The sequence below is a fragment of the Nomascus leucogenys genome, unplaced genomic scaffold (assembly GCF_006542625.1).
Source record: "Nomascus leucogenys isolate Asia unplaced genomic scaffold, Asia_NLE_v1 Super-Scaffold_349, whole genome shotgun sequence".
NCBI lineage: Eukaryota > Metazoa > Chordata > Mammalia > Primates > Hylobatidae > Nomascus > Nomascus leucogenys.
Genome location: NW_022095771.1, coordinates 109,016 through 129,893, shown reverse-complemented (window position 1 = coordinate 129,893; position 20,878 = coordinate 109,016). Strand labels below are relative to the sequence as shown.

General features: G+C 37.0%; 1 protein-coding gene across 1 annotated transcript; it reads left to right on the top strand.

Moving 5' to 3' along the window:
• The first annotated feature begins 283 nt into the window (after positions 1-283).
• On the top strand, positions 284-12,680 carry LOC100579806 (zinc finger protein 479). Its single transcript, XM_003279274.3, has 4 exons — positions 284-322; positions 6,187-6,313; positions 6,792-6,887; positions 11,788-12,680. The coding sequence occupies exons 1-4, from the start codon at positions 284-286 to the stop codon at positions 12,678-12,680; spliced, it is 1,155 nt and encodes a 384-aa protein (XP_003279322.2).
• Positions 12,681-20,878: the final 8,198 nt, after the last annotated feature.

Sequence of the window (20,878 nt, the reverse complement as noted above, 5' to 3'; positions counted from 1 at the left end):
CTAGGCTGTTATTTTTGCTTCACTCAGCCCAGTGTCTGATCAAATATTCCCTCACTCAGGGCATGAAGGGATTGGGCCTGAAACCTCATCCAATCAGGAGCCGTGGACTAGAAACTGTCCAATCGGGCATGCAGCTGGAAAGCACAGGCTACTTCCGTAATTTTGCGGGTCGTTTGTGTTTCTCTGCGTCCAGAGCTGCAGTTCTTCTCTTCACTGCTCTGTGTCCTCTGCTCCTAGAGGCCAAGCCTGTGTGTCCTTGTGTCCTGCAGGTATCTGCAGATTTATGGCTAAAAGACCGGAACCCCCTGGAAGCCGAGAAATGGTGAGTGCTGGGTCTGTCATCATGAGAGAGGGGAGGGGGCTGGTTGGAACCGGCAGAAAGTGGCTGTAGCAGGACCCAGACTTTCTGGCAGTCAGCTCCAGAGCCTGACAACCCAAATCCTCTTTGGCCCCCCAGCTCGGCTCTCATCCCCTCCAGCCGCAATATGGTGCCTGGGCCAGCGCCTGGGACCCTGGGATTTCTGTCTTTTTCCTCTGCAGTGGCTTTACCCTGGACTGGAGGCCTCTCTGGTTTGCTCTGCACTCCCAGCGCTTCATCTCACCCAGATTGTACAGGGATGGGAAAGTCATCAGGGGAGAATCATGACTCAGGGTGCAAGATTCATGAGTGGAAAGAGCTCTGGTCCTGGGGTCCCTAGTTCCTCATTTTCCCTTTTAGAGATGTATGGGAGTCACTGTAAAAATGAGAATCTGATCAAAGTGTGATTCAAGAATCATAGAGCGCCCAGCTATGGTTTGTGGGTTGTGATCCATGGGAGAGACTTGAAGAAAAGTCTGTTATAAGTTGCATGATGAAGCAAAACCAGATTCAGTAATTGGTTTGGTACAGTTATGTAGTTTCCTTGTGAGATCGAGGTGAAAATTTCTTGGTTATGTCATCAGAGATTAATTGGCAGTCTATGGTTTCCTAGGCCTGAATATTTTCTTCAAGACAGTAATTTCCAAGAAATGTTCTTTGTTTGTTTGTTTGTTTGTTTTTTATGTGAGAGGGAGTCTCGCTCTGTCCTCCAGACTGGAGTGCAGTGGTGCCATCTCACCTCATTACAACCTCCAACTCCCAGGTTCAAGTAATTGTCCTGCCTTAGCCTCCCGAGTGGCTGGAATTACAGGTGTGTGCCACCAGGCCCAACTAATTTTTGTATTTTTAGTAAGACGGGATTTCACCATGTTGGCCAGGTTGGTCTCCAACTTTTGGCCTCAGGTGATCTGCCTGCCTCAGCCTCCCAATGGGCTGGGGTTACAGGTGTGAGCCACTGCACCCAGCTGATTTTTTTTTTTTACCTTTTATTTTAGGTTCAGGGGTACATGTGCAGGTTTGTTGTGTAGGTAAAATCGTATCATGAAGTTTTTGTGTACAGATTATTTTATCACTCAGGTACTAAGCATAGTACCCAACAGATTCGTTTTCTGATTTTCTTCATCCTCTGACCCTCCACCCTGGACTGAGCCTCAGTGTCTGTTGTTCTCTTATTTGTGTCCATGTGTTCTCATTATTTTGCTCCCACTTATAAGTGACAACATACAGTTTTTTATTTTCTGTTCCAGCACTAGTTTTCTAAAAATAATGGTCTCCAGTTCCATCAACGTTGCTGCAAAGGACATGATGTTGTTCTTATAGCTGCATCGTATTTCATGATGTTTACGTACCACGTTTTCTTTATCCACTCTACCATTGAAGACATACAGGATTATTTCTTGTTTTTGCTATTGTGAATTGTGCTGTAATAAACATGCGTGCATGTGTCTTCATGGTAGAAAAACTTACATTCACTGGGTATATTCCAAATTGTGGGATTGGGAATGGTAATTCTGTTTTCAGGTTTTTGACAAAATGCCAAGCTGCTTTTCTCAATGGTTAAATAAATTTATACTTTCACCAGCAGCATATAAGCATTCAATTTCTCCACAACCTCACAAGCATCTGTTTTTGTTTTTGTTTTTACTTTTTATTCTAATTGTTTTTATTTGAATTATTTCTTTTTTTCCCATTATTCTAGTGTTTTATCTATCTTATTATGTTTACATAGAATCAACTTCTGGTTCCTTTGACAGAGTTTCACTCTTACACCTAGGCTGGAGTGCTGTGGTGCGGTCTCGGCTCACTGCAACCTCTGCCTTCCAGTTTCAAGCAATTCTCCTGCCTCAGCCTCCCAAGTAGCTGAGATTACAGGCATGTGCCACCATGGCCAGCTAATTTTTTTGTTTTTAGTAGATATGGGCTTTCACCATGTTGGCTAGGCTGGTCTCAAACTCCTGAACTCATGATCTTCCTGCCCCGGCCTACCAAAGTGCTGGGATTACAGGAGCGAGCCACAGCACATGCATGGCCCATTGAACTTTTTATAGTTATTTATGTCTCAAACTTCATTTCAGCTCTGATTTTGGTTATTTCTTGACTTTTGTGAACTTTGAAGTTGGTTTGCTCTTACTTTTGAAATTCTTTTAATTGTAACATTAGATTTTTAAATTGAGATCTTTCTAACTTTTTGATGTGGATGTTTAGTGATATATATTTTATTCTTAACACTGCCTTAGCTGTAACCCTGAGATTCTAGTATGTTGTATTTTGCTCGTAATTAGTTTCAAAAATTTTCTTTCTGCCTTAATTTCATTATTTCCAAAATAGCCATTTGGAAGCTGATTATTCCATTTTTATTTAATTGCATCCGTTCACATGTTTTTTGTATTGAATCATTCTATACATTTTCTTTTTAAAATTAATGAGAAAGATAAGAAGAAATGAAAATGCTGTGCTCTTAATCTAAATGCTAAAAATTATTCAGCACTTAGTACCAACTCCCAGGGTGCTATGAAAATTAAATCACAAAATGTGTTATTCCCAGCACAGTGTTCTGTGACATGCTCCTGAGCACACAGTACCTGCTTAATAAACATTTTATTAGTACATGTGTACAGGTTTCCCAAGTGCAGGTTTACTCAGACATTGCTGTCTTCTGTTGTCCCTGTAAACTTAAAAAAGCCAACAAAAATATAGTATTTCAGGGTGGAAATTGGTTGTTTTTATTTGTAGCAGAAGTATTAGTATTGTGACAAATGTGGTGTGTGTGAGGGACTCTGCTGTGCCTGCTTTCTCTTGCTAATGCTAATAATGTGTCTGGGAAAGCACCATCAGCATTTACAGGGGACTTGTTGGAAAAGCCCATTCCTGGACCCTTTTGGATCCTGCAGAATCACATTGCATAGAGCGGGGCCAAGATTACCAAATGATTTATAAACTTGAGGGGTTCAAGATACTTTCAGGATAGTTTAGTTCAACCTTTGCATCAAAGGAAGGCTGCACTGCCTGCCCTGTTTCAGTTTGGTAGGAAGAGGTCAGTGCGGTTCATGTTCCCATTACTCTAAAGAAAATTGCTGGTTTCTGATAGGGGACAGCAGGGACAAAGAAACTTATATTTTAATAGTTGTGGAGAAGCTCATTGTTCTCGCATTGCTCTGAAATCTTTTCAGTTATAAACAACAAAAATGGGTGAATGTTTTCTGCAAGGCTCGGTCTTCCACCCATGGGCGTGTGTGGTGGTAGCAGGTGAATAGGTTGTGCTTTAAAGTCGTATTCACAAGATGCAGGTTTGATATTCCCAGGGCATCTTATCTGAAAATACATTTCAGAGAAAGAGGAGGAAAAGGAACAAATCACTTTTTCTTGGGTGAGCGTGTCTCAGATCAAGCGCAGTGTCCACTCTGCCTTTTGGAACGCCTTGTGTTCAGAACTTGCAAATTTTTACTTCTCTACTTGTGCTGTTGATCCCTAATGAGTTTGTTTCAACTATTTTTTGTGATTTTTATAATAGTCAAGGAGTTCTGAAAAAAATATTTGTTTTCTATATGCCATAGCATTCTATAAATTTCTCTTCATCTTGGATTCTTGTATATCATGCAGAATTCTTACCACAAATTTATGACCTACGATATATAAAATGTTCCCATTGTAGCTGTTGAACATTAGAAGGTGTGGATACTCAAGATTTCTATTGGGGAAACACTGTTGTCTTTGGATATTAGTGAAAAATGAAACATGTTATATTGAGGTTTCATCTGTGTGCTCTATTAGTTCCATGCAGAACAGAGTTTAGAAAATGCTCATTTTGGCCGGGCGTGGTGGCTCACGCTTGTAATCCCAGCACTTTGGGAGGCCGAGGAGGGCGGATCACAAGTTCAGGAGATCGAGACCACGGTGAAACCCCGTCTCTACTAAAAATACAAAAAAAAAAAAAAAACTAGCCAGGCGTGGTGGCGGGCGCCTATAGTCCCAGCTACTCGGAGAGGCTGAGGCAGGAGAATGGCGTGAACCCGGGAGGCGGAGCTTGCAGTGAGCCGAGATTGCGCCACTGCACTCCAGCCTGGGCGACAGAGTGAGACTCCGTCTCAAAAAAAAAAAAAAAAAAAAAAAGAAAATGCTCATTTAAACAGCATGTCATTTATTACACAGAAAGTTCTGAAAAAACTGTTAGGAGATACTTGCTTTCCAGGGTGCTAAGGAAAGACTACTTAAAATTACTAATAAAAATTACAGAACAGGGAAGTTATCTTCACCTTCAACTTTGCATAAAACTGATGTTTCTTTATGATTAAATTTAGGCCAGGTGCAATGGCTTTGGCTTGTAATCCCAGCACACTGGGAGGCCGAGGCAGGTGGATCACATGAGGTCAGGAGTTCAAGGCCAGCCTGACCAACATGGTGAAACACCATCTCTACTAAAAAAAAAAAAAAATACAAAAATTAGCCAGGCATGGTGCGTGCACCTGTAATCCCAGCTACTCAGGAGGTTGAGGCAGGAGAAGCGCTTGAACTCAGGAAGTTGAGGTTGCAGTGAGATGAGATCGCACCACTGCACTCCAGCCTGGGTGACACAGCGAGACTCTGTCTCAAAAAAAAATATATATATATACATATATAAAATTAAATGTTGATTACAATTTACCTAAGAGGAGAGAAATGCCACAGCAGTTGATGTTGTGTCATGTGTGCATCAGCACATAATAAAAATGTGTCCTAATAAAGTTGATAACAATTTTATTCACCTGGTTCAAGATCTCTATGACATTTTTTTCCACTCTAGAGTTAATTCTTATTCTCTTAATTATTAAGGACACTTAGGAGATTTACTAGCTGAAGTGCATAAACCATCACATTTAATCTGGAAGCTGTCCTTTCCATTTAGATGACTTTTGCTTATATTTGTCTTTTAAAAATGAAGGCTCTTATATCTTTATTTACAGGTGAGAGAAACTGGGAAAAACCCAGACTCTGCCATTTACTGGATATTTGACAAAATATTCTTACTAGGCTAGAAACATTGGTGAGCTTGATAAAAATTCTGAAATTCAGACTTTCTCCTAAATCTCCTGAAACAAAATCTCACAAGATCTTTAGTTTATTGCATATACTAAGACCTGAGAGGTATCTTCCAACTCATCATGACTGTTCTCTCTGAGAAACATACACAACTTATTCTATATGATGTAAATATAGCACTCAAAAATAGACATGTTCGGCCAGGTGCAGTGGCTCATGCCTGCCATCCCAGCACTTTGGGAGGCTGAGGTGCGTGGATCACCTGAGGTGAGGAGTGCAAGACTTGCCAGGTCCACATGGAGAAACCCCGTCTCTACTAAAAATACAAAAATTAGCCAGTCATGGTGGTTCATGCCTGTAGTCCCAGCTACTCAGGAGGCTGAAGCAGGAGAATTGATTGAACCCGGGAGGTGGAGGTTGCACTGAGCCAACATCATACCACTGTACTCCAGCCTGGGCAACAGCATGAGACTGGGTCTCAAAAAAAAAAAAAAGAAGAAGAAAAGAAAAACAGAAAAAAAAGACATGTCCATGTTGATGCCCTTAATTTTATAATGTATCATCCAGAAAAGTATCAAATCTACACTGGTATTATGGATCTTATGCTATCCTCTTTTCCCAGAGTTATAGAATACTTCTGTGTTAAAAATTATCTTATTGAATAATTTTAGTCACTCTTGTAAGTGAGAACCACTTCTTTTTACTCTCTTTTTTAACTTGAATCAAATAAAAATCTCTGCCTATGGCCATGTGGTAAGTGCTTGTGTGTTCATGAGTGGTTTTGTTTGTTTGTTTGTTTGCTTGTTTTCCAGGGACTGCTGACATTCAGAGACATAGCTATAGAATTCTCTCTGGAGGAATGGCAATGCCTGGATTGTGCTCAGCGGAATTTATATAGAGATGTGATGTTAGAGAACTACAGAAACCTGGTCTCCCTGGGTGAGGATAACTTCAATACATAGTTCCTAATATATTTCTTTTCTCTTTTATAAGATGTTTTTGGTAATTTCTGCTTTGCATGAATGAATTTTAGTTCTCCAATTTTAAGAAAATCTTGGAGATTCATTGGTGTAGAACAAATTCTTCAAGATGTTTTATCTTGACCAGAACTTTTCCCTTTCCTGAGCTTATGTATCTTTTGCTCTAGGTTAGTGGGAATTCCAAAAATGCCATGGCATAAAATATCATTGCCCACACATTAGAATTCAGTTGCTCTCACCAATTTTTGATTCAGTAGTACTGAGTAGTGAAATTAAGGACCTACAAATTTAAAATATTTTCTGAATATTTAGAAAGTTCTATTATGAATCAATATTAATTTTCTAGAATTTTCTATTATATCCTCTAAGCATAATACTAATTTGATAATTAAAGAATTCAGCATGATCTATGTTACTTTTTTTTGTTAATAAAACAGGTATTGCTGTCTCTAAGCCAGACTTGATCACCTGTCTGGAGCAAAATAAAGAGTCCCAGAATATAAAGAGAAATGAGATGGTAGCCAAACACCCAGGTAGGTGAGAGTGAATGAAGCAGATGAGACAGATGAGAGGTACACAAATCAAGGAGGCAGCCAGTCCTTAAAATGTGGTCTAGGGAGCTGTGCTTTGAAGAAAAGAGTTTTTGAGAAGCTCAAGTCATTTTTTTCTTTTGCTGTCACATAGGGACACCTTCTGCCTCATGCTGTTAAATTCCCTAAGGATTCCACTTTTGCTTCAATAATCTTTCTTCAAGTTCCCAGTGTGAGCCAAAGTTTTCTTTAAAGGTTATCAGGGACTGCACAAGCTGACTGCTTTGCCATTGCTTTTGGGGACACACTAATATCTGCATATTTTTGAAAAACTCTAAACCATCAAAATTTTTTTTGCATCATGTCTAAAATGTGTGAGAATAGTGGTTTCTCCTTCATTGGTGGTCATTCATTTTTCTGCACATGCCATTCTGTTTTTATTACTATAGCCTTGAAATATATTTTAAAGTTTTTACAAATTTTTTTTAAATTTTTTAATTTTTTATATGTATTTATTTATTTAGAGGTTTGGTTATCCCCCCACTTGCTGTAGGGGGATATGCAAGCAGGGTACCTTTTATGTCTTCATTTTACTGTGTTGCATATTTTAGATATAGATTCATAAATGGTATTGCTGTATTATATAATAATTTCATTTTAAATTATTTAAAGAACATTTATGATATTTTTATGATGGCTGTATCTTTTTTCTCATAAAAAACAACTTACATAGGTTTCAATTTCTTTACATCATCAACAGTTGGTGTTTTAAAAAAATTTATAGGGCCATCCTAATTGATGTAAGGTAATTTTGTTTTGTATTGTGATTATATTTTGCATTTTTCTATAAATTATTAATTTTGTGCAACCTTTGAAATGCTTCTTCCCATTTGTATATCTTTTTACTAAAATTTAGTTTAATCATTTTTCCATTGCTTTCTTTCTTTTTTTTTTGTTTTTTTGAGACGGAGTTTCGCTCTTGTTTCCCAGGCAACAAGAGCTATGGCGCGATTTCAGCTCACAGCAAACTCTGCCTCCTGGATTCAAATGATTCTCCTGCCTCAGCCTCCTGAGTAGCTGGGATCAGGGATGTGCCACCACACCCAGCTAATTTTGTATTTATAGTAGGGGTGGGTTTTGCCATGTTGGTCAGGCTGGTCTCGAATTCCTGATCTCAGGTGATCTGCCCACCTCAGCCTCCCGAAGTTCTGGGATCACATGTGTGAGCCACCGCACCCAGCTCATTTGTCCATTTCTAAATCAAGTAATTCAATTATTGTTGTCTAGTTCTAGGAGTAGTTTATATATTCTCAATATTAAGTCTTATCACGTGTGATTTTCAAATATTGTCGCCAATTTCTTGGGAGACACTGTCACTCTATTAAATGTTTTATTTGATTGCAGAAATTTTGAAGTTTAGCCCAATTAAATTTTTTTGTTCTCCTCTTTGTTGCTCATGCATTTGATGGCATATCTAAGAAAATGTGCCAAGACCAATGTCATGTCTTTGCACTATACTTTTTTTCTAAGAGTTTCGTTAGGTTTTTTTTAGTCTAAGTACTTTGTTTAAAATATTTTTTGTATGTGATGCAATTAAACCATTCAACTTCATTTTTTCAATGTAGATGTCCAGTTTTCAACATTATCTGTTGAAGGGATTATATTTTCTCCATTGTCTGCTCATGGCAACCTTGAGGCAGATTATTTGGTCATACACAGAAGAGTTCATTGCTGGGCTTTTTATTTTGTTCTATCATGTCTTTATCTGTCTTTTTGTGAATACCACATAGTTATTGTTATTGCAGCTTTTTATTATGTTTTGAAATTGTGAAGTATAGTGCCTCTGTGTTTTTCATGTGTGTTTCTCTAGATTTGGTTCATAATAAAATTTAAAAATTTTAAACAATATTTCAGGAATAAATATGCTTTTGGAATTTGGATACAGATTATATTAAATTAGTTCACCACTGTGGGTTATATTGACATCTTAACAAATTAAGTCATCACTTAAATATGTTGGCCCTTGAGAAAAAATATTAAATTAAATTAATTTAAATTATTTGACCCTGTGCAAGAATACAGTGAAGAGTGTGTTTATTTCCATGTATTTTTGATTTGCCAGTATTACTTTTTTTCTTTTTAGTTTTATTCAGTTTGGGTTAGAAAACATATACTGTATGATTTTTCTCTTCTTAATTTTTTTTTTTGACTCAGGGTTTCTCACTCTGTTTCCCAGACTATAGTGCAGTAGCACAATCTTGGCTCACTGCAGCATCAACCTCTTGGACTCAAGTAATCCTTTCACCTTGGCCTACTGAGTGGCTGGCACTACAGGCATACCCCACCATGCTCAGCTAGTTTTTAATTATTTGTAGAGACAGGATCTCCCTGTGTTCCCAAGGCTAGTATCAAACTTCTTGCCCCAAGTGATTCTTCCACCTTGGCCTCCCAAACTGCTGGAATTACACCTGTGAGCCACTGCACCTGGCTGATCTTTTGAAATTTACTAAGACTTATGTGTTCTAACAGAATGCACCAGGGGCAAATAAGAATATTGTGTATCCACTTACTTTTGACTGGAGAGTTCTGTACATGTCTGTTTAGCCTATTTGGTTTGTGACATGGTGTAGATGCCCTCCAAATCTCATGTTGAAATGTAATCTCCACTGTTGGATGTGGGGCCTAATGAGAGCTGTTTGCATCATGGAGACAAATCCCTCATGAATGACTTGGCACAATCCCCTTGGTAATCATAGAGTTCTCACTCTATTAATTCACATGAGAGCTGGTTGCTTAAAGGAACCTGGCTCCTCCACCTCACACTCACATCATCTTTCACCATGTGACATGTTTGGTTCTTCTTTGCCTTCCACTATAAATTGTAAGCTTCCTCATATCCTCACCAGAAGCAGATGCTGGCATATACTTCTTGTACAGTCAACTGAACTGTGAATCACAAAAATCTTTTTCTTTATAAATTACCCAGTCTGAGGTTATTTTCCATAGCAATGCAAAATAAATTAATACACATACACAATATAATATTCTTCAGGTTTTCAGTTGTTTTAATTGATTTTTATTTAAATGTTTTATTTATTATTGAAAATGAGGTCTTAATGTTTATAATTTTGTGTTGCTATTTTATTTCTTGCTTCATTTCTGTCAATATTTGCTTTATATATTTGGAAGCCCTGATGTTATATATGCATATACATATAGATAGACATAATAGTTATAGATTCCTAGTAAATGGACTCATTTTACCATTATATAATATCAATATTTGTCTCATGCTAGTAATTGACTCATTTGCTTTTGTGTGTCTATAAAGATTTTTTCTTTGTGCTACATTGGAGATTCTGTAAAACATCTTAAATGTTACAACAGTATATTTTAAACTGGTAAAAAAATGACTTCAGTTGCATAGAAAAATTTGTCCTCATTATATCTACCCTATACTTCTTATTGATATTGCTGATTATATCTTTTTATGTTTTATAATTATTTTTATGCTTATATTTTTCAAATTTTAAAGAATAACTAAAAATATTTTCTGTACCATCACAATAATGCCACAGAATTTTACTTTTTGTATATGCATATGTTTTTCAGGAAGTTATGTATTTTCATGTGATTACATATATTTTTCATCATGTTATTTTAAGTGGAAAGACCTCTTTTCAACATTTTATTTAGGGCACATGCAATGATTATATGCTTTTCCAGCATTTATTCATTCTGGAAGAGTTTTATTTTTCTTTATGTTGTAGTACATTTTTTCTGGTTTTATTATTCTCACCATGAAAATTTTTTTCAGCCTTTGACCCTTTTACACAGTTCTTTTCTGACCTGCAAGGTTTCTGTTTACAAATTCACTGGTTGTCTCAGAGGACTATGCTTATAAATAATACCTCACTTTTATCTTGCAGCTCCCAAGATTATCTTCTGGTTTGTGACTTTTGAAACTTTGCTTAAATTTGTGTTGCGGATCTTTTTGTGTATATCCTAGTTTGTTTGTTTAGCTTCTTCATTTTTTACATACTTTTTTCTTACTTTTAATTTTTTTCAGTTATTCTTTTTTACCTCCACATTGTTTATTTTTATTATTGCAAGTTTTGTTGGTATTCTTATTTTTCTTATTTTATTTAGGTGTCTGGTTTTCCATTTTTCTCATTGACCATAATATGGATTATCTTAAATTTTAAAAATCAAGATATACATCTTTATTTTTATAGTTGCTTTTTCAAAATTTTTGATCTTTTTGATTGGACCATGTTGTCCTCATGTTTTATATACATTGTAATCTTTGAGATTTAGACACTAACATAAAACTACCTTTCATGATCTTTATAATGCAGCTCCTTCCTGTCATAGCATGACACCAATTGTCTTTGGTAGAGATTCTGGGATTCTCACAAACATGTTCTCAGGATGTGAGCAATTTGTATTTATTTTTCAATTAAAAGACTTCTTCATATTTCTTCTTAGTGGTCAGTAACTACGTTCTACACCTATCTTCTGCCCATGGTACTGCAGTCTTTCTGTGGTTGTAACATTCACTTTTGAGCTCAGAAGACTTAAAGCTGTTATTAAAGACACCATGTTCTTCTATTTGGCATGAGGAAGGGCTGTGTTGGGTAAATATAGCAGACTTTTCTTTTCTATCTGTATGGCTCTGGACATTGTGCTCACATGGTGCACACACTTACTTTATTTATAAATTTCCAACAAAGGTATTTTGATCACTATGATTTTGTTACATTTATACATCTATGAAGGAATTATGGCCTGTGGTATTTTGATATGGCATTTTGCTAATGTACCTTGTATAATTTTATATATTTCATTTGTAGAATATATGAGTCCAGAAAGTGGAGTAACTTGTGCTTTTTATGTCTTTCAGTTACATGTTCCCGTTTCACCCAAGACCTGCAGCCAGAGCAGGGCATAAAAGATTCACTCCAAAAAGTAATACCAAGAACATATGGAAAATGTGGACATGAGAATTTACAATTTAAAAAATGCTATAAAATTGTGGGTGAATGTGAGGTGCACAAAGGAGGTTATAATGAAGTTAACCAATGTTTGTCAACTACCCAAAACAAAATATTTCAGACTCATAAATATGTCAAAGTCTTTGGTAAATTTTCAAATTCCAATAGACATAAAACAAGATATACTGGGAAGAAACATTTCAAATGTAAAAAATATGGCAAATCATTTTGCATACTTTCACACCTAAATCAACATCAGGTAATTCATACTAGGGAGAAGTCCTACAAATGTGAAGAATGTGGCAAATCCTTTAACTGCTCCTTAAACCATACTACACATAAAATAATTCATACTGGAGAGAAACCGTATAGATGTGAGGAATGTAGCAAAGCCTTTAGCTGGTCTGCAAACCTTACTAGACATAAGAGAACTCATACTGGAGAGAAACCCTACGCATGTGAAGACTGTGGCCAAGCCTTTAGGCGCTCCTCAACACTTACTAACCACAAGAGAATTCATACTGGAGAGAGACCCTACAAATGTGAAGAATGTGGCAAAGCCTTTAGCTTATCCTCAACCCTCACTGACCACAAGAGAATTCATACTGGAGAGAGACCCTACACATGTGAAGAATGTGGCAAAGCCTTTAACTGCTCCTCAACCTTTATGCAACATAAGAGAATTCATACTGGAGAGAAACCCTACAAATGTGAAGAGTGCGACCAAGCTTTTAAGTGGCATTCAAGTCTTGCTAAACATAAGACAATTCATACTAGAGAGAAACCCTACAAATGTGAATAATGTGGCAAAGTACACCCTCAGGCCTTATAATACATAAAATAATTTATACTGGAAAAAAACACTACAAGTGTAGAGAATGTGGCCAAGCCTTTAACCAGCCTAATTGAAATTGAACGTAAGAGAATTCATATTGGACAAAAATTTTATAAACGTAAAAAAAGTAACAAAGCCTTTAACCAACCCTCAAACCTTAAGGAACCTAAGAGAATTTATTTTTTAAAAAATTTTTTGAGATGGAGTCTCCCTGTGTCACCCAGGCTGGAGTGCAGTGGCATGATCTCAGCTCACTGTAATCTCTGCCTTCTGGGTTCAAGCGATTCTCCTGCCTCAGCCTCCTGAGTAGCTGGGATTACAGGCGTGTGCCACCACACTGGCTGATTTTTGTATTTTTAATAGAGATAGAGTTTCACCATGTTGGCCAGGCTGGTCTTGAACTCCTGACCTCAGGTGATCCACCTTTGTCAGCCTCCCAAAGTCTAAGATAATTTATGTTAGAGAGACCCTAGAAACATAAAAAAAAGTGACAAAACCTTTAAGCACATCTCAGGCCTTACATAATACCTGATCATTCATTCTAGAGAGAAACTCTACAAAAGCAAAGAATGTGATAAAGCTGTTAACTAGTCTTGAACCCTTATTATACATAAGAGAATTAATACTGAAGAGAAACCCTACAATAAGGAATATGGCAATGTCTTTAAAAACTCCTCAAACCTGAATAAATGTAAGATAATTGAATCGGAGAGAAACCCTGCAATTGTAGAAAAAAATGTGGCAAACGCTTTAACTGGTTCTCCATGCTTACTCACTAAAAAATTTTATACTGGAGAGAAACTCTGCATACATAAAAATGTGACAGAGCATTTAAGCACACCTCAAACTTTTCTAAAAAAGAGAAATAATACTGGTGAGAAACTCTAGAAATGTGTTAAATGTGGCAAGGACTTTAAATGGTAGTCACACGTTATGGTAAGTAAGATAATTTATACTGAAGAAAACTCCTACAAATATGAATAATGTGGCAAAACTTTTAACAAATTCTTACACCTTATGGTACAGGAAAGCATTTATACTAGAGAAAAATTGTACAAATACAAAGAATGTGAAAAGCCATTAATATCGGGTCACATCTTACTCAATATCAGAAAGTTTATACTTAATAAAGGGATAATAGGTCAGGTGTGTTGGCTCATGCCTATAATTCCAGCACTTTGGGAGGCCAAGGTTGGTGCATCATGAGGTCAGGAGTTCAAGACCAGCCTGGCCAACATGGTGAAACCCCATCTTTACCAAAAATACAAAAATTAGCCAGGTGTGGTGGCGTGCACCTGTAATCCCAGCTACTCGGCAGGCTGAGGCAGGAGAATTACTTGAACCTGGAAGGCAGAGGTTGCAGTGAGCTGAGATAGAGCCACTACACTACAGCCTGTGTAACAGAGCAAGACTCTGTCTCAAAAAAAAAAATTATAAATGTGATTACTGTAAAAAGACCTTTTGGAAAATATAGGCCTTTAAAGTAAAGACTAGTTATTCTGAAGACAAACATACAAACACAAAGAGGATTGTTGTACCTTTACTTCATTACAGATTTTATGGTACACATTTTATATTAAAGGAAAAATTTGAAGATCTGAAGAAGATGCTCAAACTTTGTTGAACATTAGAGAATTTATATTGGAGAGAAAGTCTAAACGTGTAATGGATGTGAAAAACATTTGTTCAAAAACTACAGCTTAGAAAACACCAGTTCATACTAAATATTTTTGCAGAACCAGTAAATGGGGAAAACATATTAAATCAAAATTGTCCATATAAACATCTAAGGAGTCACAGTAGAAAGAATGAAGGCACTGAAACTTCATACATTACACTAAATCAGAGTGTTGAGTGTAAAAGAGATCCAAAGCTAACACCATATACATGTTAAAGAAGTAGTTTTTTTTGGAGATTTATAATTACCTTTGAGGTATGCTTCTTTTTTCTATAAAAAAAATAGTTTCTGAAAAGCAAACAATAATGTAACTCAAGTCTCAGATTCCGTCATGTTGACTCTTCCCATTGTTTGTGAAAGTATTTGATCAGTTGTTTCATCAGAGATAGGAGAGATTGTTTTTTATCAATTGTACGTTTATGTAATAAAATGCAATAAATTTAAAAAGTTTTAAAGATTACGTGTCAACTTAATTTTTTCATTAAACAAAGTTTTTAATGTATTACAACTATTGTGCTTTGAATGAAGTGTTAATTTGTCATCAAATTTAATGGGTCCCATTTTACTTAAGGTTCTAAGTAAAAGATGGTAACAATATACTATTTGTTAATGTAGGGGAATGACATCTCTAGTAATCTCTTTTTTGCCAGTGTTTTTTGTTTGTTTGTTTGTTTTGAAATGGAGTCTTGCTCTGTTGCTTAGGCTGGAGTGCAGTGGCATGATGTCGGCTCACTGCAAACTTTACCTCCTGGGTCCAAGCGATTCTCCTGCCTTCAGTCTGCCAAGTAGCAGGGACTACATGCACATGCCACCACGCCTGGCTAATTTTTGTATTTTTAGTAGAGACGGGGTTTCACCATGTTGGCCAGGCTGGTCTTTAACTCCTGATCTCAGGTGATCCACCCACCTCAGTGCCCCAAATTGGTGGAGTTACAGGCATGGGTCACCACGCCTGTCCTGCCAGTGGTTTAAACTGCAAATAAGTAGAAGAATTTTTTTCTCATAAATCAAATTTGTGTTCTTTTTTACTCTATTTAGATTTTTTTAAATTTTGTGGGTAGTGTGCATACACACTTATGGCATATATGAGATATTTTAACACAGGCATACATTAGTTAATTATCACAGCAGCATATATGAGGTATTCATCACCTTGAGCACGTATTTATCCTTTGCATTACAAACAATCTCATTATACAGTTTTATTTTAATATGTGCAATTGAATTATTACTAACCATAGGGTCATTTTATGGTCATAAAAATTGCATGAGTATAATTAATATACATTTCTGAGTCTTGATTATTTTTAAAAATTGTTTTGTATATTTTCTGTACATGTGGCCTCTCTGCTGACAAAAACAGACTTTTAGTTTTGATTTACATAGAGTTATATATACAAATATATTATTCTAAAGACATATCAACCAGGCACAGTGGCTCATGACTGTAATCTCAGCACTTTGGGAGGCTGAAGGGGGTGGATAATTTGAGGTCAGGAGTTCAAGACCAGCCTGGCCAACATGGTGAAACCCCATCTCTACTAAAAATACAAAAAAATTAGCTGGATGTGGTGGTATGTGCCTGTATTCCCAGCGACTAGGGAGGCTGGGGCAGGAGAATCGCTTGGTCCTGGGAGGCAGAGGTTGCAGTGAGCCAAGATGGCAGACCTGCACTCCAGCCAGGATGACAAAGCGAGACACCATTAAATATATATATATATATATATATATATATATATATATATATGTAAGAAAGTTATATGTATGTATATATTTATGTTATAAACTACATATATATGTATAGATTTATGTTATAAATCTATACATATATGTATATATTTATGTTATATACTTATATATGTAAGAAAGTTATGTAGCAAGTGAGTGTGTTTGTGTGTGAGTTTGTATGCATTTTCAGAATAGAAGAACAATATTGAAACAAAAAAGATTATTTTAATAAGGTGGATAATTAACGAGAAACCTGGAAACCCAGAGATTCTCAAAAAAATCTGTATTCTGTGACTTGTATTGAATTCGTTACTGTAAAATTTTATCCCACCCAAATCTTATCTCAAATTGTAATCCCCATGTTTCAAAGGAGGGACTTGGTGGGAGGTGATTGGAATATGGGGATAATTTTCCCCCATGCTGTTCTCGTGATAGTAAGTGAGTTCTCAAAGGATCTGGTGGTTTCATAAGTGGTGTTTTTTTCTGCTCTGCCTCTCTCTTGCTGCCTAGTGAAGAAGGTACTTGCTTCTCCTTTGCCTTCCACTATAACTGTAGGTTTCCTGAGACCTCCCCAGCCATGCAGAATTGTGAGTAAATTAAACTTCCTTTCTGTATAAATTACCCGTTCTCTGGTAGTATCTTTATAGTAGTGTGAAAACAAACTAATACAGAAAATTAATACAGGTAGTTTGGGGCACTGCTATAAAGATAATTGAAAATGTGGAAGTGACTTTGGAACTGGGTAACAGGCAGAGGTTGAAACAGTTTAGAGAACTCAGAAAAAGATAGAAAAATGTGGGAAAGTTTGGAACTTCCTAGAGACTTGTTGAATGCTTTTGACCTAAATGCTTATAGTGATATAGATGATAAAGTCCAGGCTGAGGTTGTCTCAGATGGAGATGAGAAACTTATGTTTAAAATGGAAGCAGAACATAAAAGTTTGGAAAGTTTGCACCTGACCATGAGGTAGAATATAAAACCCCATTTTTTTTTTAAAGAATTCAAGCCACTGCAGAAATTTGCAAAAGTAAAGAGAAGCTGAATGTTAATAGCCAAGACAATGGGAAAAATGTCTTCAGGTCATGTCAAAGATCTGAGACAAGTTCTTCTATCACAGGCCAGGAGCACTAAGAGGAAAAAATGGTTTCATGGTCGAGGCCCACGGAGGGCCCCACGGCTTTATGAAGCCTTGAGGCTGGGTGCCCTGCATCCCAGCTGCTCCAGACCCAGCTGCAGCTAAAAGGGGCCAAAGTACAGCTTGGGTTGTTTCTTCAGAAAGTGCAATCCTCAAGCCTTGGTGGCTTCCATGTGGTATTGGCCATGCACGTGCACAGAAGACAAGAGTTGAGCTCTAGAAACCTCTGCCTAGATTTCAGAGGATGTATAAAAATGCCTGGATGTTCAGGCAGAAGTCTTCTACAGGGGCAGAGCCCTCATGGATAACCTGTGATAGGGCAATGCAGAAGGGAAATGTGGGGTTGGAGCCCTCATGCAGAGTCCCCACTGAAGCTGCCTACTGGAGTTCTGAGAAGGCCACTATGCTCCAGACCCCTAAATAACAGATTCACCGTGAGCTTGCACCGTGCACCTAGAAAAGCCACAGGCACACAATTCCAGTCCATAAAGGAGCTTTCCAAGGCCACAAGGGCCCACCCATTGCATCAGCATGGCCTACATGTGAGACATTGAGTCAAATGAAAACATCTCAGAGCTTTAAGACTTAATGACTGCCCCACTGGAATTCAAACTTGCATGGGGCCTGTAGCTCTTTGGTTTTGGCCAGTTTCTCCCATTTGTAATGGGAGAATTTATCTAATGCCTGTACCTCCATTGTATCTTGGAAGTTACTAACTTGCTTTTGATTTACAGGCTCACAGGTAGCAGGGATTTGCCTTGTCTCAGATGAGACTTTGGACTTAGACTTTTGGGTTAATGCTAACTTGAGTTAAGACTTGGGGGACTGTTGGGAAAGCATGTCTGGTTTTGAAATATAAAAAGGGCATGAGATTTGGAAGGGGACAGAGGCAGAATGATACTCATGCTGTTCTTGTGATAGTGAGTTCTCATGAGTTTGGATGGTTTTATCAGTGGTAATTTTTCCTGCCCTCCTTCACCTAGTGAAAAGGATACCTGCTTCTCCTTCACCTTCTCCCATTATTGTAAGGTCCTTGAGGCCTCCCCAGCCACACTGAGCTGTGAGTCAAATAAACCTCTTTCCTTTATAATTTACTTAGTCTTTGGTGTGTTCTTCAGCAGTGTGAGAATGGACTAATAGACATGGTAACTTAACAACAAAGGTGTCACTATTATCCTCAATTTACAAAAAGAAAAAAAGAAAAGAGCCAGAGAGAGAAATAACTTGCTCACAATAGCAGAGCCAGTATTAAAACAGTATCAACTTTAACTCCAGAGATAATACTCTTGAATAAAACAATAAAAACACTTCAAACAGAAAAGAAGTTACCTTTAACATCCATTCTTAAAAATTTAACAAAAATGAAAATGGATACATTTGTATTGCTATATATTTGTATACATGTGAATGTGTATTACAAATAAGAAATACTTCATATAAGTCTCAAAAAGATAATTATTTTAATGAATACAGTTGAAAAGCAGTTCAATTAATTATTTGCAGATATCTTTGTTTACTTAGAAAGACAACAAAAGCAACTGAAAGGCGATTTTAGAAATCTACTCAGGTGGGCAGGGAAAATTCTCAGATGACCCTCAGGTTCCCACTTCAGTGCACATCTGCTGTGTAATCCTCTTCTCTTGAGCGTCACAAAATATGTGTGACTGTGGTGAAACAGTATTCATGTATTTATATTACTAATGTATTGGCTTCCTTTTTATCATAAGAGAGATTATCTTGATTAGGCTAAACTTAATCAGAGGTGCTTTAAGAGAAAGAGCACATCATAGAAAAATATCCCTGCTTCACTGAAATTAATCAAACTTCTTGGTAAGCAATGTCGTAAAGTGTTTATGGTGGCCACATGGCAAGGGATATATTTGTATATTGTCTTCATTTCTACCTTCAACATACTGCTTTCAGTAAGGAGAATAGGAGGATCTCATTGCAGAGGAAAAATAAGGGATCTCATTTATGCAAGAAATAATCCCCCCTCATCTGGGACAGCTTAAGAAGAACAGAGACCAGAACATGACCTCATCAATGGGAAATAAAGGCAACTTGGTTGAAAGGGCTCCCTGGCATTATGAAGCAATGTCTACACAGCTGAAGTAAATGATCAGCCTCTGGGATACCAATAGTCTACCAACAAGGCCGTATTCATTTTCATTCTGATTGCATTAGCACTTCTGCACCATTCTGGTAACTCGGATTTACATAATTCATGACAAAAATACCTGCAGGATGCGGTGGCTCATGCCTGTTATCCTAGAACTTTGGGAGGGCGAGGTGGGTGGATCACCTGAGATTGTGAGTTCAAGACCAGCCTGATCAACATGGAGAAACCCCATCTCTACTAAAAATATAAAATTAGCCAGGCATGGTGGTGCATGCCTGTAATCCCAGCTACTCAAGAGGCTGAGGCAGGAGACTGGCTTGAACCCTGGAGGCATGGTTTCGGTGAGCCAAGATCATGCCATTGCACTCCAGCCTGGGCAACAGGAGCAAAACTCCATCCCCTCCTGCCAAAAAAAAGGAAAAAAGTACCATGCAGACCAGTGAGTACTATCCTAGAACTGAACTTATCATGAAAAAGCCTTGCCAATTCTTTAATTTCAACATTGGAAAATGTTGAAAAAAATAATGAATTTATTAATAATAATCTGACTTTCTAATTTTAGACTATTCTACTCTTCTATAATACAATATTGAACTTTGATCATTGTAACATGAACATTTCTTGAATGCATAAATTGTTATGTAGATAATTTCTTTTTTAGATTAACACAATAAGACAATTAGAGCAAACAATTAGAAAAAACATTTGAAATCAAATAAAAGTCATCAGATCCACATCTTTCAATGGCTTGGCATAATTGCCATGCTCTTTGAAAGAAGCAAAGACAAGATTTTGGCTTAGCCCAATTATTAAGTCCTTGACCTTTTGAAATCTAATATCCTGGCTAAAAAAAACAGTAGGGAATATTTTGTGAGTGGCTGTCTAAAGTGTCCAAGGCAATATGAGAAGAATTTTAATAGTTAAGTAAGAAAATGCATACCACATACACACATTACTCTTCTCTACTTCGCTCTAACATTGAAAGATTAGAAATTGCAAATCTAGTCCCTCAATTTCGGGTAAATTAGCAAAAGATTCATGTTTCAGCTGAGCAAATTATTGTATGAAACTTATAGGTAACAGATGTCATTATCTGCAAAACACAAAATAGTATTACTAGATCCAGTAACTAGCCATGCAAATGACAGACCAATTAGATTAAGATCCTAAGATGTGCATGTAGAAAGCATTTATGTGCAATGTTGTGACCCTTTCCCAAACATGTTTTTCTGACTCCTTACAGAGATACCAATTTTTCTGAATGACTCAGAGTGAATACTGGGAACTGAGAATGCTCAGTGTTCAGGGTTGATTACTGGGAATGTAGTTAACACATTTCTTCTATATTATGAGGAAATTTTATGAATCTTAAGAGAAAGGTTTTTTTTTTTTTTTTTTTTTTTTTTTTTTGAGACGGAGTTTCACTCTTGTTGCCCAGGCTGGAGTGCAATGGTGCGATCTCGGCTCAACTCAACCTCGGCCTCTCGGGTTCAAGTCAGTCTTCT